Below are 27,836 nucleotides of genomic sequence, written 5' to 3'. Positions count from 1 at the left end.
AGCCTGCTGTCTCTCGCGGTGCTCAGGGTCGTGCGCGTGTCACCGTCTCACAGCGTAAAGGCGAGGTTCACAGCTTCAAAACTTGCGATACATGGCATGGAGGAGGCAGCGGGCAGCCGCAGTCCGACGTGTGCTGAACACGGTCTGAACCCGAGCTGAATGAAGCGAGTCCTCGTCTAGGCTGTTCCGAGCGCCGTGCTCCCCCCCCCCCCCTTCCCTTTTCCATTTCTAATTTCCTTCTCGGTGAAATCTGACACATCAGCGGCTCGCTCGAGTTTGTAGACTGGTAGATTTATGCTAATTGACCCGCGTGCTTCGCGATCGCAGGCGGTATCAGGAGCGAACACACTCGGCCGAAAACTGTGGCGTTTTTAGATGCCTTCAAGTTTGTGAGCGAGAGGGACAACCCCCCCCCCCCCCCCTTCCACCTCCTCCTCCTCCTCCTCCAAACCCCGTTTTTTCACACGAGGGACAGACACACCGACATCACCGCCATCCTCTGCTGTATGAAACGGACCAGTGTCGGGAAGGAAACAAAAAAAAAAGAAGTGGTCAAAGATTTGACGAGAATCATGGCAGCTACTTTATCAGCGGAGGAAGAGCAGGTAGGCCCTGAGAGTCCGTGTCTTTTACACTTCTTCGTTTCTGGGTTATGTTGGCTAACAATAAATAAATAAAAATCTTTCAGTCTCGAGACTCTACCTGGAGGCTTTTTTGCCCTGTGTACTGTGAGTGCGCAAATGGTGGCTGTGCTCCGAAACGGTCCTGAATGCGGAGCGAAAATATTGTATCGATTTCTGGCGCATTACTGCTCTCTTTGCATCACTGTCAGCGGCTGAGCTGATGAGCTGCAGCACAGGCCGAGCTTGTCTTTATCGCCCCCCTAGAAAATGGAAGGGAAGGGGGGCATGTTTGTTTCGTGTGTCGTAGTTAAACACGGTGTATTGACGGGAAACTGCTTGGCCGCGAGAGTCGGAAACGCTGGCCGGTCTTTCACAAAATGTACACAGTAGAAACTTGGCTCAGCGTAAAGAGTCATGCATGCTCATGCCGTGCCATCCGAGCACATTTTAACGCACATATCGCCGCACTTTCTAAGTTAAGGATGGAGGAAGTGCGTTTCTCTCAAATATTTGAGTACTTTGTTGTTTGCTTTAAGTAAAAATAGCCGTGCAAACTCTGTCCCCACACTCTTAAACACCAGCTTTAAGTCATCATATCGTTTTCGACATTATTGGCCTGTTTTTCTACTTGGAGGCTTGGAAGTAGTGAGAAGTGGGAGAATTCTGAGAAAACTATTCCAAGAACAGGAATTGGCCTATTGGCTCATTCTAGGCTTCAAGAACTCGGAGCCCGAAGAACGGAGCGTTTATTCTAGGAATGATGAGACTCTTGATTATTGGAGCAGAAGGATTTGCTTGATAAATCCCTTAGATGATGGACAAATAAGCAGCCAGCCTTTGTTTTTGTTTGTTTGAGGTAATGTCTGAACAGGTCCTCAAGTGTAAAGATTTGCTTGTTTGCTCTTTTTGACTTGTGATTTTTGAGGTGAATATTCCTGCGATTTCAAGTATTTAATCATATGAGGATGGAAATCTTTTACAGACCTAGCTATAAAACAGAGTGTAGTAGTAGAGTTATGCATGAATGGTAGAGCCGGGCAGATCGAAATATCGATGGTATCGATGCCGATGCCGATGCCGGTATCTTACATAGGCGAGTTCAGACTCTTTTTAGGGGTGCTCAAGCGTCCCTAAATTTCATCACACCACCCCTAAAGAAAACTGCTCCATGTTCTTGGTGACATGATGATTCAGTCTCTCACAGAGGCGTTGCTGCTTCAGCAGTGTGGTTTGTCATTAATACTCTAGATAAGACTTGAGTTGCTGCACCAGAAAGAATATGCAGGGGTAATTTCATGACACAAATCAGTGATTACCTTAGCTAATGTAGCCTAAATCACCAGAGATTATTTGCTAATTTTAGCTTTTCAAGCCACTAGTCTGCTGGCAACTAGTGATATACCAGCAAAGGAGCTGATGTACTTTATTTGCGCACTTTTTAGTTTGTTAAAGATTTCTATTCCGGTTCTGCGCTTCATTGTTTGTCTACAGTACAGCTCCAGATCCAGGTGAGAGCAAGTCGAAAGGAAGTTTACATCCAGTAGCAGCCTGTAGTCAGTCTGAATATTGTTATAAATGAGGAGCAGTTTATGCCTTTCATTGGTTTGTAAGTTCTGCTTCGCTGTTACAGTTGAACTTTTGGGTAACAGCACAAAGTCGGAGAGAACAGAAGCGAGCACAATGAAGACAGCAGAGAGGAAAACAAACGGGCAAGAGTGAACCTGTAGTCAAGGTCAACAAAATTATAACGGGGGTGTTGCTTCCGTTTTGCATATATTCTTTGATAATGATTTTTTTTCTCACTCAGTGTCTAGGTGGGTTCTCTCCAGGTACTCTGGCTCCCTCCCACACTGTAAACACATGCAGTCAGTGGGGTTATGTTAAGTGGTTCTTAACTGCTCATAGGTCTGAATGGTTGTCTGTGTTAGTCATGTGACAGTTTCGCAACCTGTCCAGGGTGTAGCCCACCTCTCGCCCTATGGCAGCTGGGATAGACTCCAGCCTCCCCACAACCCTAATAAGTATAAGTGAAAGAGAATGGATGGATGGATGGATAATTTTACATGCATTTAATGGAAGCTTTGTGTGCATACTTAAAAATGTCAGTAGATGCTCGAAAGAACATATTCATGTTTATTGTTTGTTTTTGTTTTTTTGTTTTTTGTCCCCAATTTTATTTATATAGCACCAAGTCACAACAGTCACCTCAGGGCGCTTTATATTGTAAGGTAGCCCCTACAACAGTCATGACTCCCTATGAGCAAGCACTTTGGCGACAGTGGGAAGGAAGAAACCTCGAGCAGAACCAGGCTCTGAGAAGGGAGGCTATCTGCCGCGATCAGCTGGGGTGAGGGGAGGAAGTTGGGACAAAATACATGCTGTGGAAGAGAGCCAGAGATTAATAACAAGTAATGATTCAATGCAGAGAGGTCTATTAACACACAGTGTGGGAGAAAGGTGACTGAAGAAGAAATACTCAGTGCATCATGGGAATCCCTCAGCAGCCTACACCTATTGCAGCATAACAAAGGGAGGATTCAGGGTCACATGATCCAGTCCTGACTACATGCTCTAGCTTACAGAAAGGATTTTCCACTTTCTGTAGTGAAAAATGCTGCTTTAAGTGCTTGATGATTTAGTTGACTTCCTCTGTGTGGTTAAGAGACTGAACCAATGTCGTGCATGTTTCTTCTTTCTCCTCGCAAACTGTTATTTAACTTATTTTGAAAAGTTTGCTCAACATGAGTGAGCCTCTGCCTCAGATTTGATAACTAAAGTGTTTGTGATGTGCTATTCTGTATTGGCTGTTTCCAGGAAAAAATAGCATGTGTGTAGAAATGTAATTGAAAATGGCACAGAGATGAATGATCAGATAAACTGAGACTGGGGCCACGAAAGACTGTAAAGTCTGTGTACTGTGGGGGGAGGAAGGGAGGAATCTGGCAGAACATCTCAGAAATAATTAGGTTAGTTTGTAATATGATTGGGTATAAAAAGGACATCCCTGTGAGGCTTTTCAGTCAGAAAATGGGAAGAGGCTCAGTGCTCTGCAAAAGACCGCATGGGCAACAGTTTAACTAGGATGTTTCTCAAAGTAAAAGTTTAGGCTTCTCATTATCTGTGGTACATGGTATCATTAACAGATTCAGAGAATCCAGAGAAATCCCTGCACACGAGGCCAAAAACCAATATTTATCGGCCCTGATTTTTCTTTTTTGGGCCCTGGGGCGGCTCTGCATTTAAAAACAAATGCTCTTCTGAGTTAAAAAAAATAATAATTTCTGCGTGGGCTATGGGACACATACAAAAAACTGCATTCACAAATGTGAGTTAAAACACAATGTGAGAGATCCAGAAATGCTATCAGCTTCTCAGGATCCCAGCTCATAAAAGATAGACTGAGGTCAAAGTGGAAAAACTGTCGTGGATGAATGAAAATTTGGAATTTTGCTTTGGAAGTCATGAATGCTGCTATCTGGATAATTTGTCAACATACAGCCTGCGATGACCACTGACATTGGTAACTTGGAGATCTGTGAAGGCGACATGAATGTTATAAACAGGTTTTTAAACATTTACTGCCACACAGGTTGTCCCTTCTTTCTGGGACTGCTTTGTGTCCTCAAGAACTGTAATGTCATTCACATTCTGCACATATTGTAGCAGTACGATTGAGTAGTAAGACTGGCTGCTAAGGTGGCCTGCCTGCAGTCCAGATAGGTCATGCATCATGAAATGCAAAGACCCAAAACTGTCTTTGTGCTTTTCTCAATTACATACAGAGTTTATATGATTTGCAAACAAATGCATTCCACATTTATTTACATTTAAAGATTAGTTGTGTTTTTGTTTGTTGTTGTTTTTGTTGTTGTTGTTGTTTTGGGGGGGAGGGGGGTTAAATGTAAAGTTAGCATAACCATCTGTTCTCAGAAATCAGTGTTTGATCCTCTATGGGTTGTCGTACAGTTTCTGGTATTTTTTTCCACCTCATTGATGTCACTTATGATACTTGAGATAGTAGAGGACATTTCTCAATATAATTCAGTTGAAAGAAAAAAAAAAAAAAAAAAGCACCACAGACTGCTGCCTCTAAAAATAAATTCAAGTTGAATCAACAGCAGTCTAACTCATTCATGAAGGTAGGGGTTTATGTATGGCTGTCGTATTAGATTATGTAAGATTTCATCAGCTTCTGCTTTAAACATAACCAGTTGAAGTTATCTCGCTGTTAAGCTTACCCAATTATTTCGAAATCCAGCGTCAGCAGAGCAGAGCAGTGCAGTTACTGTGGTGGAATAACAATGAGTTTGCAGAAGCTCGATTTCTCATATATATACTTCTCGGTGCCAGTCATGCTCGTGCTTTCTCTTTCCACCGACTCCTCATCATCTGGCCAGCAGAAAGCTCCTTATCTGCCTGCTCCATTTCCTGTGTGAGCCAGGGCCCCTGCTAGGGTACCGGACGCCCTCATTACATCTGCAGCCGTGTGTGTGTGTGTGTGTGTGTGTGTTCTCGTGTTCTCTTGGGAGTATACACTGTTGTAGTGGTACTTCATTCTAAAGGCAGCTGTTAAAAGTATTTCCACTAGACTCTGGGTGGGGGGGGTGGGGGGACTTTATGAGTTACAGAGTGTGTGTGTTGAGTAGAGTCTACTCCCCGGAAGCAGCAGAGTGAGGGAAAGTGGGAATAGGGAGATAGTGACGTTATTGACTTCCTGTTTTGGTATTGACTCGTGCCAAATGGGACTCAGTGAAGTGAATCGAAGGCGCTTGGCAACAGCAGTCCTACATTTGTAAATAGATTAGCATGGCATCTGTAATCAAATAAATGCTGGAAAAACCATGTGAAGGGCAGCCATGAATCCCGGGGGGGGGAGGAGGAGGAATGATCCTTCCATAAAATATAAGCTGACACACTGATACAGTTGCCACGAATCCTTCTCAGATTATAAATACAGTGGACTGATTATTGATGTCAGTACTGAGACATTCAGGACCAGTTCTTATAACCAAGCATTGTGGTACACGTGAAAATTCCAGTTTGCACATTAATCAGGTGCTTCATTATGTACCATTTAATTGCTGGATAATGAGAGTTTCTAATCAGCCATATGGCAGCAACACAGTGCATTTTAGGCATGAAGAACTGATCAATAAGAACCTGTTGCAGTTCAAAGTGAGCATCAGGATGTGGAAGAGAAGGGGGGGGGGATACAGAGACTGGTCTGAAAACATGGGAAGGCGACAGTGACTCCATAGCCACTTGTTACAACAAGAGGTGTGCAGAAGAGCATCTCCGAAGCCACAACATATTGAACGTTGGAGCAGATGGCCTATAGTGGCAGGGGACCACGTGGGTGTCACAACTGTCAGTTAAGAAAGGGGAAATTGAGGCTAATTGGACAACAGAAGAAATTTGAGGTGAGGGTGAGTTGGCTTATCTGATAACCACTTGTTACATCCACAGTGTGCAGAACAGCATCTCTGAACCCACAACATGTTAAACTTTGAAGTAGATGATACTTGTTCACCAAAATTGGACAATAAAAAATTGGAAAGATTTTGCATAAAGAATATGAAAAAATGGAGCCATCTCCCTTGTATTACCGTTTCAGGCTGGTTGTATAATAGTGTGAGGGATACTTTCCTGACACATTTAGGTCTCTTAATGGCAACTGAGCATCCTTTAGACACCTTAAGTTGCCTAGATTTTGTTGCTGACCATGTCCATCCCCGTCTCCTTATGGCTGCTTTCAGCAGGATAACAGAGCATGTCACAAAACTTGGATCTTGAATGTGACACTGAACTCAGGTGACCTCCACAATCACCAGATCTCAATCCAATAGAGCACCTTCACATAATGGTTGTGCAGTCGACAAATCTGCAGCAACTTTCTGATGCCATTATATCAATATGGAGCAAATATTATTGTTTACTGTAAGCTTATTTTAAGTAAACATGCACAGAAAGAATTGACTTGTTTTACTTATAACATGTTGGGCCTCAGACCCTCATCAGGCAAAGTTTATGCAAACAGTGCTTTGTTTTTCTGTCCAGTTAAGAGTTTTTGGATCCTGGTTTACTAAATACAGTTTTTCTACTGATGACTGGACAGAACAAAACCTTTGCACATGGATCTTAACTCAGACACAAGGAAGATGTGACTGAGATGTTTTATTCACAAAAATGAATAGAAAGTAATCTTGATAACTGATTGGCAACATTGTTGCTCAAAATAGTCACCTTGACATAAAAAGTATAGCAGTATTGGATGGTAATTGCAGCTTACCACGACGTTGTTCCTTGGAGACAAATTGCAAAATTATTTAGTCATTATTGATGAACTACTTTTCCAACATGCATGCTAGTAGCATGGTGGGCAGTTGTGGCAGGAGCCTTAGTCTAACGTGGGTTGAAGCAGCATAGAATAAAGGTTGTCAATGAATGTAAGGGAATGTACTATAATAATAGTCGAGTGGCATGACATTTGGATCACACAGAAAATAGGAGTGTAGAGGATAATGTATGTTAATCAACTTTCAGTTGTCAAAGTGGAAATGCTGACTAAATGAATGCATTGCCAGTATGCTGCTATCAGTAATGATTTCCACAATGCAAAGTGCAGCATTATAAAGGTGTGAAAGTGATATCATGGTTCATTAGTGTCTTGAATCTGTTAACTCCTCACTGCTGCTGATTATAGCCCCTTTCTCTCTATAGCAGACATCTTCCTGTAGTGATTTCCTGTAGCAGTGACCCCTTTAGGGTGGGGTGTTGTAACATGTTTGTACAACTGGATCTTTGCTTTTAGCGCTAATAATCAATCACAACTTCATCTGTTAACTCCCAACACAGCAGGTCGCAACCACAGCAAATCTGATCAATTAGTTATTGTCTGTCATCGTCCGCCACAACCAGCGAACAACACTCAAAAACAGGATTATGTAACGTCAGGCCAGAAAATGTTTCTCTCTGCAGTCAGGATGACTTGTGACTAGATACAAACTCATTCTGTGCTCACAGAAACCCCTCTGGCTATGGCAGGACACATAAGCTCGAATCAAGTGGTGTGTTTTTTGGTGGTGTTTTTTTTTTTTTGTTTGTTTGTTGTTGTTTTTTAAATAATTGAACTTCAAGGAAAAAAGAGAATCTCCAGTTATTTCAGAAGTGGGGCAAGTCAGCCAAATATTTATGCATCCTCCAGGAATTGAATAAGTCACTCCTCTGCAGTGAGTCTTCCACAGCAATCCGGTGCGCTATCATGAAAACAAACTGGTTCATCCTCACATTCCACTCTTGGCAGATATGGCCCCAGTGCAGAAAAGCCAAACAAGACTGGCTTCTACTGGAACACAGGGTCACCACCTGGAGTTGGCAGGCTGTCCTTAAAAGGCTAAGAGCAGCTGTCAGACCGCTGAAGTTTTTGGAAACCTGAGTGTACCTGAAGGTAATCTGACAGGAAGCTGTCTTTGGCCAACAAAAGAGCGCAAACGCTTAATGTTGCAGCAACAACAAAGAGCACAAGGCCCATATTAAATACCTGTTGTACTTTTAGATTTGTAGACTAGAATTTTGTAATATTAGGAAATAGCTGTACTCAGAGCCAAAGCAAAGGAAACATCCCACGTTGAATGTCATGAAATGTGCTGGAGAGGTGGAGGCCAGAGGAAGAAGCCAATAAATGTTATGAATCTGGATCATTTTCTTTAAAGTTGCGAGTTGCGTCAAATGCGTTTGCTTTGACTGAGGACTACGCTCGTCAAGCCCACTTGCGCATCACATGTATGTTAGATTGTATTTTTTAATGGAGGTATATCTAACAAAACAAACTAGTCCGAAGTCCACTGCTTGTGTATCGCACAGATCTGCAAAGGGCGCTGGGTAAACTGGACCTAGCTCCGTGGTCCAAAACAGGACCTTCTTGGTTTTGCTTTTTTCTGGTTGTTGGACCAATAATGGACAGATATTTTTGTTTGTTTGTTTTCCATCTCTCTAAACCCTAGACCCTGTTGTTTGAAATCTGGCATACTGGATTCACAAGAGAAATCTGCAGACACGGTGGTCACTTTTCCGTGACAGGAATTCCAGGCAGGCATGTGGCGGGGCAAACATTTAGAGGAATGGACCCTTAATGGCCCCTTTTTGTTTGCATCTCTGTGTAGGATACATTAATGAGTTTGCAGTAATTTTGTGTTGGCAGCTTTTCCTCAGCTGCTCAGAAGAAAGTACCATGAAGTACATACATTCTGAAGTATCGCAGCAGGTGTATCTTAATGGCTCATTCCAGGATTTTTTATTTTCCTTGCTCTTCTCTGCTGGCCATTCCCACATTTTATGACACATTGTATCTTCTCTACAGTGAAAACCTCATAACTCATTATACCCTCCCCCGCTTCCCTTCCACATTTTTTTCCCATGAGAATCGGATGTCAACAGGCCTCAGCCCTGTCAGGTGCAATCATCCCTCATCCCTTGCATGCTAAGGCCTCTTGAACAGAGCAAAAGCTGCAGGCCCTCCTGCTTTTGAAAGCACCAGCTCTGCCGAGGGGAGACAGTGGCATCCTGTCTTCAGGCTCGGCGCTCATCAGGGATTGTTCTGTATTCCTGAAGAGCCGCGGATTCCCTGAACTTGACTTCCTGTCTCCCGAGCGTGCCCCACTGCTGCCGTGCCTGAGCAGAGAAGCGGAACCCTGTGTTTTCTGAAAGCGTGAGCTTTCATTGCCTCCTCCTGTCGCCTTTTTGAAGGATTCACTTGATGCTGACTCGCTAACGCAGAGAGTGGGAGGGGCGGGGGGAGGGGGGGGCTGAGGGAGTGTATATAATAAGAGGGGAGAGGCAGGAAGCCCCTGAATGACTGCAGGCTAAATGCAGAAGTTACTTCCAAGATGAGCTGAAGGCCTCGAAGTTAAACGCATTTTTCTAAATTACAAGTGCAGCATGAAGCCAGCAAGACATTAAAGGTATCACAATGCTGAAAGCACACTTTTTAAAAGGGAGAAAACTTTCTTACTTAAGGAAGTTATAAAAACATATTTATAGGTATCACATGTGACGATCCCACAGAGGAGTGCGTGAGTTTGCAGTTCCCTGCAGCTGTGCAGAGCTTTATGGAGTTGGCGCATGCAGCGTTCGTGTTTTGGCTCATTTTCATCACTCATGGTGTCATTTTTGGCTGCAGCAGTTTTCAGCTGGCTGTACCTGCTCAGCACCATGTGGCACATAGACAAAGTTAATAAAAGGCTAATGAAAATATGGAGTGTTTGGGAGCTAAAGAGCCAGATGTTTCCCTTACTGTTAGCAGAGACCAAAAAAGGGGAGCAAATATTGGGCATTAATGCCAGATAACCCCCAGTAATCATAACATCAGTTGCTGTTTTCACGCTTCTTGCCATTCTGTTTCGGTCCATTAGAGGTTCTTTCCTGTAGTTGCAGCCAGATTTCCTAAGAAACCAATTATCATCTTCACCTCAGATGCAGAGTTTGATGGCCAATTAATCACCTTCTCTTGAAAGAATAATGCTGACACGCAGTTCAATTTCTTTGAACAAGGCAAACACACCTTTCAGTTCGAGCAAGCTCAGGACACACGACTTTACCCGTGTTGTGTGGGGGGTTTTTTGGTTGTTTTTTTTTTTTTTTAAAAAGCTGGTGCTCCACAGCTAGACAAGTAATTTCACTGCCAAGTACTATTAAAAGTCTGTGCAGCCTTGTCATTAAAGCAGCTTCATGTCATAAACACCAGTTTGCAGGATTCGGTTATCTTCCCCCGCTCATGCTTCAGGCTGCGAGTTTTATTTCGAGCAACAAATGTCTCCCCGTAATGTACGTGTCCATTTGCATGTGTCACTCCACTTTTGTGTTCATTTTGGTGTAAATGTTTACTTCATCTTCTTTCTGCTTGCTGCTACATTCTTTACTTCATTCTCAAGGATATACAGCAGCATATCCCCCACTGCAGCAGGCCATAACATTGCATCAAATAATCTCTGGGGCCGTAGATAGCACTTCCTTTGAGGATGTATCAAGTTCAAACCCCCAGTTTCACTTCCTTCCTGCTTGACCCTCAGATTTTGGGACAGCAGAGTTTTCTGACAACATCTGTGTGTGTTTCAGGCTACCAGGCAGTTTCTGGAGGAAATCAACAAGTGGACCAGTCAGCATGGAGTGTCTCCGCTGTCCAGGGAATTGGCCGTCAAGTTCCTCATGGCTCGCAAGTTTGACGTCCTCCGAGCCATCGAGCTGTTCCACAGTTACAGGGTAAGGGCGTCAGGAGACGATGATGCTGCCGCAGCACTCTGGAACAAATACAAATATTAAAGGTCAACAGCTCAGCGACCTAAAAAGGCAGTTTTCCATCCTTGCGGCATATCCTGGCTTTTTTTTTTTATTTTTATTCAAGCTTCCACAACACGAGGGAAAATCTGCCATGCGTGCTAATATTACAATGATCATACAAATATGGAAGTATGCATATGATCTTTACATTTCTATTCTGCTTTCCAATTTTCCCATAATCCAAATGGAAATTGTGTTTTGTTTTGTTTTGTTATTTCCCCCAAGATTACAGAATTGGAATACAGTTTCATCGCCACAGAGCTACTGTTTAAAGTCTGTAACATCCCAGTGGAACACTTTTTTTTTTAAAACTTAAATTATAAAATGATAATGCTGACATAAGAATACAATGAAAAACTCACATCAGTCATTATCAGCCCCTTTCTCTGTCCTCCCTCTGCTGCTGTGGATTCATCACCTTCAGTTAAAGGAGTCTACTGTAATTTCAGCCTACAGCTAAGTTTACAAGTCCCCATTAAATCTGAGGATACACTGAATATGAAGCTGGAAGTTTTTTTTTTTTGGGGGGGGGGGGGGGTGTTTGTTTATTTTTTAGTACATAGTATTTAAACAGGTCCTACATAGAGTTCAGTATCAACAGTGCTACGGTTGTGTAAAACATACCTGCCATGTATGTTTAAGCTTGTTAAACGGGTGCATTGATACAAGTCTGTTCTTGGCTTTGTCCTGGCAAGGTTTTGATTTCATTTACATAACCGAACCCGGACATCAAGTCTAGAACAATGTTATCTTTCATTTCACCTGGGTTTGCTGTGTCATACACACGGGAGTGGCTAGAGCTCGAAACACCTAAACGCAATAGATAACATTCAGTATAACTGGGTTTTTTTCCCCATTTTTCTCTCCCTCCCAGCAATATTAAAAACCAAAACCAAAAAAAAAACTTCCCCAGATCTCACCTGAAACACAATTTAAGTGGTTGGGAAGTTTTAATTCGCACTTTGACTACTCCAAAATCTCAAAGTGTGGGTATATTAAAAAAAATAAAGAAAAAATCCTGAAACTAATTTATCCCACATTTGAAAGGGGGGGGACACATCCTTATCGTATAATGGTGAGATCAGCTAAAGGCAGAGATTGGATTAGTGTTGTCACTGTGGGCTGTGCAGGTGGGTGCTGTTTTTATAAGGCTGCTCCTCTGCTTTGCTTAAGGTCACAAGCAGATGAAAGAACACCTTAGTGACAATGATGCGATATGTGACGCTGCGCCTCCGTCAGCCAGGGTCAAACTGCAAACAAGCTCCCTGCGTTAGGTTAGGTTTAGCTCCTTTTAAAGGAGGAAAAAAAATAGAAGCCCTGACTCATCTCAAGCTTAGTTGTTTTGGTGAAAAGATGGTTTCCAGTTAATAGCTGCTCTAAATATAGATTTCTAACTGAGAGCAGCAGACTGTTATGAATCTGTAACACGTTGCTTCTGACGTATAACTACAGTTTACTGACTTGTTCCAAAGAAAATGTACACTTAGTGCTATATTCTGGGTTTCTGTGTAGTTTTTATAAAATCTGCTGCAGTTGACAACAAGCGTCCCTCTTGGTTGACGAGTGTGGGGTGTCTTCACTGTGCCCAGAAATGGCAGCACAAGGCCCTTTTTCATTGAGCATATTTCCTCAGAGGCTGTTGCCAAGCAAGAGATGGCCTGAGCAGATGCATCACAAACCTCGGGGCCTGACACACACACCAACTCACGCACTTGCTTTATTTTTTTATTTTTTAAATTTTACATTGGGGGATATTTCAAGAAGCGGTATTCAGGCTTTTCAAGCTTTCCAGAAAGCTTGTTGCGAATCAAAATAGGGGCTGGTTTGGTCAGCTGAGGTTATGAAGTCGGTCTAAAGGAGGAACATCAAGTTTCACATGTTGGGCGTGCATGCTAAACCATGTTAACACAAAAATAGTGCTGGATGTAACTACTTTGTGTTAGAGGTCAAGTGAACTAGATGGCACGTGACTTGTTTTTAAAGTTTACTTTGTGGGGGTGATCTTGTCTTTTGTATTTTGGAGCCTGTTTGAAGCATAAAAGGCAAATGACAGCTATTCATGTCAAATAGACATGGCTGATCTTCCCCTTTTTTGCTTCCTGTTTGCTTGTTGTGCTCTTAGCCACCTCCCTGGGGAGAAATGCAGTGAAAAAAGTTTAAAAACATACTGTATATCTGTAGCATGCTGGCTGTATAATCTTCTGGTGCGGGGATATCGAGAGATCACCAAAGAGTCAAAATGAGAAAACGATTAGGTGAATCTGAGGACTCACCTGACACTACGTGTCACAGAAAGGACATCTGGTGAAATGACTATCAAGCCAGAAACTGATGAAGGTAAACTTTCAGGGCATCAGGTCCTACAGCAGGTTTTGTTTTGTTTGTTTGTTGTTGTTTTTTTTTGGGGGGGGGGGTTACCCTCTAAATGTCAATATGGCTCCAAATATGAACATGCAGAATGGCATTTATCAAATCGACAAACAAAAAGTTGCCAGGCAAGTTTCACACAAATTCTAACTTCTTTGTGATTGTAGTTGTGGCACCGTCCTTTTCTTGTAAAGTCATTTCAGTCATCAAGGTAGCTTTCACCAGTGAGTAGCTGGCTCGCTCATGACCGCCTTCGGTGTGACTTTAAGAAGGATTAGTCTCCCCTACCACGCTGCAGCTCATTTAACACAGCTTAATGCTGCGCCAGCACCAGGACGAGGCTGGGGACAAGTCATTCGTTAGGAGAATCGGGAAAGGGAGGGGGCTTGGAGGGAAAGTTTCCAGTGCGCTGTTTGTTTGGAGGGTTAGAGAAATGAGAGGTCGGCTTTAAGTGTTGCCATAAAATGGAGAATCTAACCTGGTTTAGTGCCGCGAATGTGGCAAATGATAAACCCCAAGGATCAATTTGCCACTTGTTCATTTCCTATTTTACATTGAGATGCTACTGTGAGGTTTTAAAATGCACAAAAACATGTTTTTCCCTGTGATGATTTTAAATAATAAACAGAAAATGCAATGCAGTATGCAGGGGGTTATGAGCCGGGGTTTAATTATGGGGACACGACAAATTTTCCGAAGTCTTTTTGCTGTCAGGGTTACTATCTATAAACTTTAATAGTTGTGGGTCATAGAAAATGTAGCATCTTGCAAGTATCCGGTTTAAAAAAAATCGCCTTGCAGATCACCCCCTGTGTTTACGGTCTGAGGCCACAGATTGTTATATGACGGAGTGCAAAATTGGTACGATATTCTCTTAAAGAAACATGCGTATCAATTTTTACTAAAAGCTATTTAACCACAAGTAGACCAGCTTCAGATAAGCTAGCCAAGTGTTACATTAAGGATGATGGTGAGCATCAGTTTTGTCAAGACGTGTGACGGGATTCATTCAGAATATCAGAGCATCTCAGATTACTCCACTTCCTTGATAAAACATCATGAAAAAATCGTGAAACCACAGAGAAGGCTCTCCTCCACACAGTCCTCATTTAAAAGCAGTAACATTACGACTAACAGCTAGCCGAACAGCCAATCATTGTCTTAGCCAGGAACAGAACAAAAGTGATCCCCCTTAGGCTGATTTTTAGTTTTAATGTTAGTTAAGTCTATTAGACCCAACCAACCACATGACGTCACGTTCAGTACTGACAGAAGATGGCGCTAAACATGTTTTTAGGACTTTACGCACTTATTTCTTAAATCCAGCTTTACAGTGTTACTTCTATGTCAGTTTTTGAGAGCGAGGCTTGATGGTGCATATTAGCCATGTGTAGTGTTTCATGTCCCTTTTAAATTATCGGAACAGCTGTTACTTTATTCCTAAGGGCAATGTTCAGAAAGAAACATTGGCAGCTATAGTTATTGCATGTGGACATGTGAGTACACTATACTGCCAGTTTTAAACAGGACTTTGCTTCACTTTAACTATTATAATTCATTTTATCAGGATGTCCTAAAAAGCCTTCATTTGATCCAAAATGCTGTAGTGGGAGCACTGACAGGGAGCAGAGAGAGCATATTTATCCCATATTAGCTTCTCTTCAATGGCTCATTGAAATTAAAAAAACAAAACAAAAAAAACCTTCTCACATGCAAGGTTTTGAATAATCAGGCTCCATCTTATCTTAAAGACATCCTAGCACCATATCACCCCAATAGAGCACTTCATTCTCACCCTGCAGGTTTACTTGTGGTCCCTGGAATATTTAAAAGTAGACTGGGATGGAGAGCCTGCAGATTTCAGACCCATTTGGGGAAGAGACTCTCTCTACTTTTAAGATTAGGCTTTAAAACTTTCCCTTTTGATAAATTATATAGTTGGAGCTGAATCAAGTCGTGGCAGATGGCCGCCCCTCCCTGAGTCTGTCTCTGTTGGAGGTTTCTTCTGTTAAAAGGGAGTTTTTCCTTCCCACTGTTGCCAAGTGCTTGCTCATAGGGGTTTGTCTGATTGTTGGGATTTTCTCTGTATAATTAAAGTGTTTACCTTAAAGTATAAAGCCCATGAAGCAACTGTTGTTGTTGGTGCTATATAAATAATTATAAATAAATAAATCTTCAATCCTCTTTAGAGTGGCAAGAAAGCACTTCAGGAAAGCTGTACGGTTTAACCAAGAATGCTTTTTGTGGAAAGGGAGTGTTTGAATATGTAACTCTACAGTTTCCTTCTGACGTATTTCATGGAGTAATGGCAGTCTAGTGAAGTCTGAATCTGTACATCCGTTACCATTAAGACCCGAGTGCTTATAGTCTTAAAAGGAATAAAAGGGTTGCAGAGAAATCGGTGAGCTGCAGCAGTTCCCGTCAATCTGTAGAAAAGCTTCATTTAAAACTAAAGGTGTTTTAATTTGGCCAATTTCAACAGCGGGAACTCAAAGTATCTCTAGTTTAATATTGTTCACAATAAGTCTGTAAGATCAACTATAATTGAAAAGACACACCTAAGCTGAAGTTTAAGACTTTCCACAGAAAGTGGAAGGGGGGGGCTAGCAGAGAGGAATCCTCCCGGCAGGAAAGCCAGGCAGGTGATTCACTATTGTTCAGAAAGGAATTCACCTCAAAGTGACGGCCTGTTAGAGCTGCCCCACAGCTTGCCTTCACCTGCTGTGATCTGTTTTCTTCAGGAAACGCGTCTTAAAGAGGGAATTGTCAGACTTCAGCCTCAGGAGGAGCCTCTGCGGTCCGAGCTGCTCAGTGGAAAGTTCACTGTGTTGGTAAGTGCGTTCCTGAAATATCCTCCACATTTTTAGATTAATTCACGGTGTAATGTGTAACGTGCCCACATGGAAATGTTGTGTATTAATATTGTGCGTGTATATGTTTAGTCAATTTCTACAACGTACCTCATCCCAGTGATTCCAGTGACGTTTAGTGTGCATGTGTGTGTCTTTTCATCAGGTTTCTAATGCTGCTGCGTTAACAACAATAACAATGACTTTACTTCATTCCTTAGATTGAATGTTCAAAAACTAAGCACTCATCCTGATGTGCTTTTTGGGGTGCAGGCTATTTGTTGACTTTCCAAGTGTGTTTCCTGTGCGAGATAAATCTGGCCTTTTGTCAGCCAAATTGTGACCGTTAAAGATGCCGACTTCCACTGCATACACATGCGATCACACGCGCGCACACACATTCCCATTTCCCCGCGTTTCCCTTTTTTCCTTCCCCGCTGACGTGCCACAGTGGCATTGATGCTGCACATCCTCTCGCCTGACGTCGGAGTTCTCCAGCCTCGGCAGCGGGCTTCACATCCTGTCTGGTGTATTTTTAGCCCTCGTGCCAGAGAATACAGGCTTATTTACTTACAAAGGAGCTTTTTCCGGAGGATCTCTGGTCACCAGCTCCACTCGAGTGAAGAGCCTCGGTTCCCCGGGCACCCCCATTCTCAGCACAGTTCAGCTTTGGCTCAGAAAATGCATTCTGTCTCTACCCCAGGAAGAAAATGAAGAGATCCAAGACCCGCGGCATCAGTAATGACAACAATTGTTCATTCTGTTGAACTGTTGACAGCCCTTTCTCTGAGCTGGCAACCTGCCAGCAGCCAGCATGTGAACCAAAGTGCCCCCCTGTGGTCATTTTTCTTTTTCCATTCTTCATTTTTGCACTTCTGTTTGGGTGTTGTTGTCACACTTAGCTCTAGTAAACTCCTTCAAAAACCACACGGTTTCTAAGAATGGCATCATAATTCATGCATTTGAGAAACTTGAATGCTAGATATAAAGATATTCAGAATAAGGCTGGTATTTCTATGTGTGTGTGTCCATCTTGCTTATTTTCTGCCGCCTTGCTCATAACTCCATATAAACAATACAGAATGAACCCAGTACTAATAAACAATCCCCAATTCAGTACAGGGGGGGGGGGGGGCAGCTGTTGCCTGGAAAATTGTGACAAACTGCTTTTGCTCTGCTGAATGATAACCTGCCAGTATTGTGTGCTTGTGTATTTTCAGAGTGTACGAGACCCTTCAGGGGCCTCCATCGCCTTGTACACAGCCAAACTGCATCACCCCAACAAGACAGGCAACCATGTGGTGCTTCAGGCCCTCTTCTACCTCCTGGATCGGGCTGTGGAAAGGTGAGGAACGTGGATTTAAGTGAATGAAGCTGCAACAAAATGGTCACATTTTGTTTTGAATTTTTGGAGAGTGTCGGGTAAAGTACTGGGTATTTGTTTTTCCTTGAAATACTGCATAGTGTGGCATTGTAGCCTTTAAACATCTTACTAAACACATCACTCGCTTTATTTCGGTGAGCGTTTCTTTTCTTTGAAGGAATCCTATGAATCAAATTTTGTACATGAAAAGACTGTCTTACTGGAACTTGTTTGTTTAAGTCTTCCCCAAAATGACGTTTATCAGCCGTGTGGGGAATAAGTTCCACTTGACAGCACAGGGTAGTAGTTAAATGACCTAATGAAGATATCAAAAACTGGATTTTTCCTTTTTGTTTTTGTGTCACAGCTTCGAGACTCAGAGGAATGGCTTAGTGTTCATCTATGACATGGCAGGCTCCAACTACACAAACTTTGAGCTGGACCTCAGCAAGAAGATTCTCAACTTGCTCAAGGTTTGGGATTTCAGTGCAGTATAGTGAATAGGTGCTGTAAACATCAAAAATGAGATGCACATGCTCGGATTATTCACAGGACCAGATGTAAACAGTACTTTCATTGATCTAAAGGAGCTGAAAGTCTTCATTCCTTTCCAGGGCTAGAGTATCGGCTAACTGCACATTTATTTCCGTCTTAGAAAGTAGTAATCTGATTTATTTATAAATGTTTTGTCTTCCAGGATTTAAGTAAATGTCCAAAAAGGCAAATGAGTGGCTCACTGTGTGAGTTGATAGCCTTTAAAGTATTACTTAATCCATATGCAGTGGCAGTGGTACTTATTTTTGCAGTTGCCTGCATTTAAGTGAGTTACACTTTAAACATGTAGCAGTATGTCCGCTGGAGTCAATAACACCGACTATTATGTGGTCACATCAGCAGCAGCGGGATGTATTCTGTGCCCACATATTGATCTCTCTGGAGCAGCTGTCGTCCTCAGTCACATACAGTACACATACTGTGTACTTAATACCTAGATGCACAAGTACCATAAGATAAACTTGGCACTATCTCCTGTGTTTAGAGGTTGCCCCTTAATTTACAATATATTAATAAATATAATAAGCATAAAATTTAAAATGTGAGTTCTAAACAAAGAATTTGGTTTACTGTAATTTACCATCTTTGTCCACCAGGGGGCGTTCCCTGCCAGGCTGAAGAAGGTGCTGATCGTAGGTGCCCCGGTGTGGTTTCGAGTGCCCTACAATCTGCTCAGCCTGCTTCTCAAGGAGAAACTGAGGGAGAGGGTAAATGTTTTGACTACTTCTCAAAGTAGCTCTTCAGCTTCATTTTTATGATAATTTATTAAGTAAGGGAAGGGCAAAAGCTTTTTTTTTTTCTTTTTTTTCCTTCTCAAATGGCAGGCAGTGAGTGATTCAGTGTACCAACTGTGCATGTGATTATGAGATTCTTTAACTGCTTATCCTGCTGCCTCACACATGCCTGAGATGTTGAATCACTGGAGTCAGGATACCTCCTACATTATTACCAGTCATTATTTTATTAGCATGGATTTTTCTTAAGAGCCACTGTGCACAGGATGTATTTAATTTTTATGCCAAGAGTAGGAGAGAAACTGATATTTAAGATAAAGCAGGCTTAAAACAAATGGTATCCTGTTGCATTTTTTTTTAAATTGGTTCCATATCATGAAGTCAATTTTACATACGCAGGTTCCTAAGTGAGTGAGTATTTGCGTGCCAGCTGTAGAAAGACTGCAGCATTTTCACATTTATGTAAAGTGCACAAAACCCTATATGAGATCCAGTTATTGTAGTCTGCCTTCAAGATATGGTACTGCTAACAGGTTAAACTCACGGGCAGAGTGCCTTTGACCTTTTATGCCGTTTTCTTTGGGGGTAAAAACAAATCCATCTCAGTCTATGTCTCTCCTAACTCCAGGTTCAGATGGTAAAAATGGCCGAGCTGCGCCAGCACCTCCCCAGAGACTGTCTGCCTCAGCACCTTGGTGGCCTGCTGCCTCTGGACGCGTACAGCTGGAACCAGCAGCTACTGGCGGGCCAGAATGGCAGAATAGACCCTGTGGATGAATTGGTGGGCATCCCCTTTGAAGATGCCTCCATTCACGTCCCTGGACCAGAGTCCATGCGCCCGCAGGAGCTGCTGACGCACCTCGGCAGGCTACAGCGCTCGGGCATCCATCAGGAGTATGAGGAGCTACGCAAAGAAGCACCACCCGGAACCTTCCACTGTGCACAGTGAGTTTAGAGCAGCAGGCGCACATTCAGTGTTCACTTTAAAATCTGATTCTGTCTGGCTGAGCAGAGCTGCCAGAAAGATTAGTTTATTAATACCTGTAATCTTTTTATGCTGTAGGTGCAGCATGCATTCTGGGAAGGACAAAAATTAGTAGCATTGTAATGTAATCTCTTCCACGGCATGTCCTTTAACCCAGACTTCAATAGATGACCTTTCTAATATTTTCAGAATGTTTTGTTTTGTTCCTTATTGGCATTTATAAAGTGGAATGTATAGCTGTGCTTGGTGACTGCATCTTTTTCCTCATTTTGCATACTTAGCCTCTAGTTTTCTATAAATTCTTCAAGTCTTCTATAAATTATAGACCTCACTTCAATGTCACATGTAACTAAGTAGCACATGACCAGAAAACCAAAACTTTAGTTCAGTGTGTGTTGACTGTTATTGTAATTGTAAACCGCATTGGGCAGCAGCAGTAAACGTTTGTTTTGTCTACAGAGCAGCCTACAATCAGGAGAAGAATCGCTACGGCGACGTGTTGTGCCTTGATCAGACGAGAGTTCGTTTGAAACCCAGAAAGAATGAGGTAAATGCTGTTTTAAAAAAATGTGCATTTCATTTGATCAGTTCCATTCATGGTCACTCTTAGCTGTCAAGCTAACTGGCTACTGCACTCCCAGTACTCAGCTGGACACCTACCACCTAGCTTATAAAGCAAACGTGTAACCAAACTGTTGGATTTTCTCCTCTAAAGTCTCTAATGCTCCAACAATTGAACTGACATGATGTGTTTGGCATTCTGTTGACCTTTTGTGACCGAGTTTTGTTGCTCTCACAGAGATCAGACTACATCAATGCGAGTTTCATGGACGGCTACAAACAGAAGAATGCCTACATTGGTACTCAAGGTACGACAAGTTAATTTATTTAAAAGGACTGTTTTGCAGTGTTATGCCAGTTTTACAGTCCTGTTAATGAGCTAAACTGATATCATCAGTAATGTTAAGTGGAACCTACAGCCAAATAAGTGTGTGACTACAAGGGAACCTTTTTAAATGAGGACATTTGGTCATCAGCCTAAGTGGGTACTGTTACTACCACTGCTGTGTCATAAATGGCAATAAATGTAACTGAAGCATATAAGTGGACAGTGGCAGTAAGCTGAGGTGGACAGTTTGTTGCCCAATAAAATAAATATTATAATAACAGAAGTTAATACTTTCAAAGGTGTATTTCTAATTACTCTACAGTAAGTTACTGCAGATTTCTGATTAATTGAACTCTTCTGGAGTAAGGTTTTATATAAACACTTAAAAGTACAAGGAGAAAAATGTTACTAGGAGGTATGTACACTGCTCAAAGCATTATGTCAGTGTCACTACTGGTAACATGAGGTGATACCTGAACCCTACAGAGGTTGCGCAGGTAGTCCAGCTCCTCCAGGATTCCACATCAATGTGTGCCATTGCCAGAAGGTTTGTGTCCCCCAGCACAGTCTCAATAGCACAGAGATGATTCCAGGAGATGGCTAGATACTCTAGGAGAGCTGGACAGGGCTGAAGAAGGCCTTTAACCCATCAGAACTGGTATCTGCCCCTTGGTGATTAAAAAATGACCTCACATAGTCCACTTGTGTGAACATGTCTGACCAAACAATCAGAAACAGACATCATGAGGGCGATATAAGAGCCTGACAGGTGCCTAGCACCGTGGAACCCGATTGGCATTTACCACAGAATACCAGAATTGGCAGGTCCATCACACCCCATGCTTTTTACAGATCAAGGCATGTTCACCCTGAACACATGTGACAAAACATGAAAGGGTGTGGAGAAGATTGGGAGAATGTTGTGCTGCCTGTAATATCGTTCACCGTAACTGGTTTGGTGGTGAGTACCCAGTGTTGGGGAGTAACGGAATACATGTACCGCTGTTACGTATTTAAAATACAAAATATGAGTAACTGTATTCCGTTACAGTTACCGTTTAAAAAGGTGGTATTTAGAATACAGTTACTTTGTTAAAATAAATGGATTAAACGGCGGCACGTTCCTGTTTGATATTGTGGCGGGTCAGGCCTGTTTGGGTTTTGTTTGACAGCTATGTTCTGTTGTTCCAGGCAGCAGCATTGCGGTTGCCATGGTTACAGGGTGACGCCCTCGCTCTGCGTGTTTCCTGGGCCAGAGAGCGCCTTTTTGTTGTTGTTGTGCTAAGCTAATAGGCAGAATGCAGAATGTAGCATCATGGGCAGTGTAGTCCGTGCTGCAGGGAGAATGGACTGCCATACTCGTTATGTGTCTGTGAGCGTGAGGTGGGAGAAAAAAGAGAGTCGAAAACTACGAGTTGTCATCGAGCAAAAACGGGAGCTGGAAGCATGTAAATATAATAATAACCACTGCAGCCAAGAAGAGTGCCTGACGAGCCCAGTTGTAAGTACACCATTAAAACGCAACTGTACGCTTTGTTCGTGTTTTCCTCTGAAACAATAAGTTCCGTTGGAGCAGCCTTTCAACGCCTCTCTCTGTCTCTCACAAGCAGAGTTTACCCAGACAACAAAGTAAAGCTATTTTTTGGCTACGAGCCCAACACGGAACCCGTATTAGGCAGAGGTCCCTTTACTACGGTTCGGAGCCGCGGACCTTCAGTAATAGTAATAAATCACAGCAATGGTACATTCACGTAGTTGTAAAATGCATGATAATATGTTAAGTAATCCAAAGTATTCAGAATACGTTTTAGGGCATGTATTCTGTAATTTGTAATGGAATACATTTTAAAAGTAACCTTCCCAACACTGTGAGTACCTGATGTCATCAGGCATGCATAGAATCACATGGAGTCCATACAAACTACTGAGTACTCTTGAGCTGCTGTATCAAAAACTGTATCACTTTTTTCGTTTGGGGTTTTTTTTTTCTCTCTCCAGGGTTTCTTAGAATTCAGCCCTCTGTAGATTGATTATCATTTCCAGCCAATGATGTAGCACCCTTTCATTCCTAACACAGTACAGAGTTGTTGTTGTTTTTTTTCCCCACATTAAGATCTCGTGTGTTTTCAGTGTGTTCCTCCTTCCTTAATTTCTTTTTAACACTGTAGTTCAGGTAGAATTGTATTTGAACAGCCGGGAGTGAGAATAATCACTCATGCACTGATACGACCACAGTTTCTGATGGTTTTGCAACATGTACCAAAACGCACTCACCACCCAACCTTGTACACAACTTTACTGGCAGTGCAACATTTCTTCTCTCACTACAGGAATCCCTAGGCTTCTAGGAACATTTGTAAGATCAGTGGGAAGAACAGTAACACTAATGACCGTGCACCTGAAGACATCTATGGTATTTTACTTAAGCTTGTGTCCATAAATACGCCGTCACCTCTGAGAATGCTGGGAAAACCTTTGCTCACTTCTGGGACTAACAGTTGCTGACTGTATGAAGACCAATTCTTTGGAATAACCTGAATTAGACTTTAAAAAATGAAGTGACACGAAACTGATTTGTATAAATGCCCAAGGTTAATCTGTTTGTTTATTTTCAGAAATGATCATGTCATCCTGATTTCTGATGACATTTCACTGCTGTAATTCAATGATTCAGAAACGACTGCTAAGACCACCAAAATTATTTGGCAATCTTACATAATGAGCTGAATGTTTGTCTTTATTGTGGGTTAATGTATCTCATTAAGGAGCTACTCCATGCAGTTAAATGAGTATGACTCATTACGCTGGGATCAGATTTTAATTTTATTTATTTTTACTCACTGTAATTTTGATTTGCTTCAACTTTGGTGTTTGTATTGTGCAGGACCACTAGACAGGACCTACGGTGATTTCTGGAGGATGGTTTGGGAACAAAATGTCCTTGTTATTGTCATGACAACCAGGTAATGGAGTTGATGAACTACAAGTATCTGTTTTGATTTTTAGAAGTTGAATCAGTGTTAATTTTGTCAAATACGTCCTGACCCTCTGTCGCAGGACCGACGAAGGCAGTCGGAGAAAGTGTGGGCAGTACTGGCCTCTGGAGGAAGGTGGACAGGAGGTCTATGGCCATATAGCAGTAGTGAACCAGAGGGTGGACCGCCACAGCCACTACAACCACACCACTCTTGAACTGCACAACACTGAGGTGAGAAAAAACATTTTGCTTAATGTTGCGGCCAAAAAATCTGGCATTGCCTGAAAAGCACCAGTAACCAAGTGGGATTGATATCCTCATCATACTCTTTGCATTCCCCAAAATGTTCAAAGTACTCCACTCCCTGGTTCAGTTGAACGGTTTTCAACAAGCAGAATGCATTTTCTGTCGTACATATTTTCTATCATAAAGCGCATAACCTGTAAAATTTTATTTGTGTATCCAGACATGTGAACAGAGACAAGTGAGTCATTTCCAGTACCTCAGCTGGCCCGACTATGGCGTCCCCACCTCAGCAGTGACTCTGATTGACTTCCTGGGAGCTGTGAAGAGACAACAGAGAAAAATGGTCAAGGCTCTGGGATCTCAGTGGACAGGCCACCCGCTGGGACCGCCAATGGTGGTCCACTGTAGTGCAGGAATTGGGAGAACAGGTGAGATGCAGGGATAAAAACCTTCTTCTAGGGCTTTGGGCCGTTTTATACCCACCGTGCAGTGCCTCACAAACTGCACCCAACAGCAAAGTTGATGTCAAACTGACATGTCCGCTGTCGCTGCAGCTGGGTTGAACACAAGTGTTGTTCCTGTCAGTTTTTACCACTATTTTAATGATGTAGTTATCCAGAAGCTCACGTTCACAGATTATACAGAGCTAGATGGAGCAACAATCTTGCATCTTTTCATTTGAAAAGATGCAAGATTGCTTTAGTGGTGAGAATACTGTAGCAGGTACCTGCGCCTTCATGGCTTACATGAATAGATGCATGTAAAGTGACCAACACAATGGGTGTGCTTGTGCTTTAAGGCCTCAGTCACACAGTCTTAGCAACCCATCACCAACCACAGGTTGCGCAAACAAAATCTATATTCCCTGAGTGGTTTGAGACTGGTTGCTGGCTGTTAGCATGTGAACTAGCCACACAGCAAGTACTGCACCAAAAATTCTCCTTACTTTGGTAACTAGCAGATTGTTGCGGTTGGTCCTGGTTTGCCTACCTGTCTGCAGACACTCATACAGAGGGGGTTTGTCTCCAAAATAAAAGTCATGCCTTTTGAAAGGTGTTGACTCCAGTGCTAAGCCACAACCTTTACTCTAATGGGAAACCTTCTGTTTCTAGTTTGCGTTGCATGGCTTCAAAATTTCTTACCACTGAGCAAGCAGTTCCAAAGTATTTTCAGAGAAGTTTGCATGATGATCCAGACTGAGTCGCTGCAGCAATCTGCTAGCAGCCAAAAGAATCACAAGGAGGTTTTTTTGGTACAGCAACATCCTGCAAAGAGTAACCTGAATATTCTGTTTTCCTGAATGAGTATGTTTATCAGACTGTATGAGAATAAGGCTTCTAACCAACATGATAGCGTTTCATTGTCTGCAATCTTAGTGTTGCCACTAACCCGCTGTTGTCGGCAGGTACCTTCTGTGCCCTGGACATCTGTCTGTCCCAGCTACAGGACGTAGGCTCACTTAACGTGTGCCAGACAGTGCACCGCATGAGAACACAGAGGGCCTTCAGCATTCAAACCCCAGACCAGTACTACTTCTGCTACAATGCCATTTTGGAGCACGCCCAAAGACAGGGCCTCATCCCAGCCAATCAGTGAGCTTCAGCCATGATCTTCCAAACCAGTCCATGAGCCCTGTGATTCCTGCAGTCAAGTCTGTTAGCTCCAAGCCATGTTTTGTGATCAGTTAGCCCAGGAACTGTAACTTCCTCACAGATGCTGTCTTTACAAAAGATAAAAATAAAAACTAGGCCATAGCTTTTTGGCAGACCAAGACTGTGATGATAAAAGGCTTGATTGTTGACATAGTGTTTTTAATGATGACGTTTCTGGCAATGTGACGTTTTTGTTTATTTGCTGAACATGTCTCCAAAAATGCACGTCATTGTGGAGAAACTGCTCAGCGCAGCACAGTGGTGTTGCATGCATGAGATCGGGTCCAAGATCATCTTTTTTTCTTTTCTTTTCTTTTTTTTTCTTTTTTCCCAAAAGTAGTTTATCCCATTGAACCTTTTAACATGGACACAGTCCAAAAAACTGCTCTTTCATTTTACCTTAACTGCTGCTGTAGTGTTTCATAAGTGTTTCTTTGCCATAATAAATGCCACCTCGGATGAGACTGAACTGTGGCTGCTATCTTGTTTCATGTGTTCTTGGACAAATTGTTCTCAGTGCGGTTCGGAAAAATTGGGGTGAAATTGCTTGAACCATTACCATGGCTGTTCACTTTGGAAGCGTGTCTATGTTGAGTAACAGTGTGTCGTGATAAATGTTTGAGCTTTGGGAGAGTCAGATTGGGATATTTTTCCACCACTGTCCTTTCTCACGTGTAGACCTGAGGAGGGGAGGGGGGTGCTTATACCACTGGAACTGCGGTTTAGGCATGCAGAGCGTGCTCTAGGTAAATGCAGCAGGAAAACTGATTATGCTTTTTCACCGACTTTCTAATTGGGAGCCGGCAGGCTGAAGACTGACTAATGACCGATTTGGCTGCAGACGTTGTAGGTGAAAACGGCAATGGATGGTACGAGCTACTTTTTCATAGTCTCAGGAGTGTCATACCAAACACGAAGTGAAACCACAGTCAGGATAGAAGCAGTTTCATTCCATCAATGTATTCTCCTCCAGCCCAAATAAGTAAAGCACATCCAAAATGAATCCTCTCAAATCCCAAATGGCATTATTCATTTCAGTCCATGATTGTGCCTTTTTTTTTTTTTTTCTTGTTCCCCCCACCCCCCCTTGATATTTAGCAGAAGGACCCTTTCTGCTAAATATGGAGTCATGGCAGCTTCGCTTATAGTGAGGTGGGCCATTGAGCTTTCGTTATTGTGGGAATGTATTCCTAAGCCCCCCACATGCATCCTCACACACTTGCTTAGAGCAGCCCATGCTGCAGTTACTATGCCATTTAAGCATGCATCTGTACATCAGTTAAGACCTCATGAGTAGTGCAATACTTTTTTCTTTAAAAAAACAAAAACATGTCTTAGCACTTTGAAACAACTATTCCCAACATGCTCTGAGATTGGTCGTTATGGCAACGGGATTGGAGGAGGAAAAACTTAATTCTTTTGCTCTACACGTGATGCTGGGATAACTTGATTGTTATTGTAAATTTAGTGACGCTTAAATATAAACCATTTACTGTAAAATGAATACAAATCTGCATAGTGCTTTACTGGGACAAACAGAGCTGATTTTTACTGGGAAAACCAGACAGCAAGGGTAGAATAGTTGAAACAAGCACAAATCTGTGCCTACACCTTATGAAGTCCTTCTGGGCCATGTGAGCATCATAAACTTAAGTATAATTTTCATTATTATTGTTGCTTTCAGTTCTCCAGACTGTGGATGTAATCTGTGCTTTCATTTGGTCCCAGTATCTTGCCATCATCATTATTATTATTATTATTATTATTATTATTATTATTATTGAGTACATGTACAAAAACTGTTATGTTTATGCGTTGGGGGCAGGGAAGGGGGGGAGGGGGGTTGTTCTTTGCTACAGAATTCATATTGAATTTGCTTGTAGTGAAGTTTGGGGGGGGGGGGGGGGTTTCTGTCTGCCATCCTTGTGTGTACTTTTTTTTTTTTTTTTTTTTTTGTAGACTTTTCCTTTCAATGATGAACACAAATGTGCGCTATTTTATTTTTCTATTATTCAACAGCTGTTTTCATACGATTAGCTAGGATTATACAATTATCTACATTAATTTTATATTTGTTCTGTTATAACCTGTTTATCATTCGTATGACTAGTGATTAAAGTTATACTGTATTAAATAAAATAAAACCTATGCCAACCTGTGTCTTTGTACAGGCGGTGTGTTTCTTGGCTTTCAAAGCTGCACTTTTACTGTTCTTCACTGAATATGGTATCATTGTGTCGACAAACGCAGCTTCAGTCTTG

The 27,836-nt window shown here is 42.3% G+C and overlaps 1 protein-coding gene across 1 annotated transcript; it reads left to right on the top strand.

Moving 5' to 3' along the window:
- On the top strand, positions 1–27,729 carry ptpn9a (protein tyrosine phosphatase non-receptor type 9a). The gene is made up of 13 exons (XM_085168734.1): positions 1–605; positions 10,737–10,880; positions 16,067–16,156; positions 17,395–17,519; positions 17,905–18,010; positions 18,689–18,799; positions 19,455–19,771; positions 20,271–20,358; positions 20,611–20,680; positions 23,585–23,663; positions 23,758–23,908; positions 24,144–24,351; positions 25,329–27,729. Exons 1-13 carry the CDS (start codon positions 507–509, stop codon positions 25,517–25,519), a joined length of 1,779 nt encoding a protein of 592 aa, XP_085024860.1. The 5' UTR covers positions 1–506; the 3' UTR covers positions 25,520–27,729.
- Positions 27,730–27,836: the final 107 nt, after the last annotated feature.

This window comes from Neolamprologus multifasciatus, chromosome 7, assembly GCF_963576455.1.
Source record: "Neolamprologus multifasciatus chromosome 7, fNeoMul1.2, whole genome shotgun sequence".
Taxonomy (NCBI): domain Eukaryota; kingdom Metazoa; phylum Chordata; class Actinopteri; order Cichliformes; family Cichlidae; genus Neolamprologus; species Neolamprologus multifasciatus.
The sequence above is the reverse complement of the archived record's forward strand: the minus strand, read 5'-3'. Positions and strand labels throughout refer to the sequence as shown.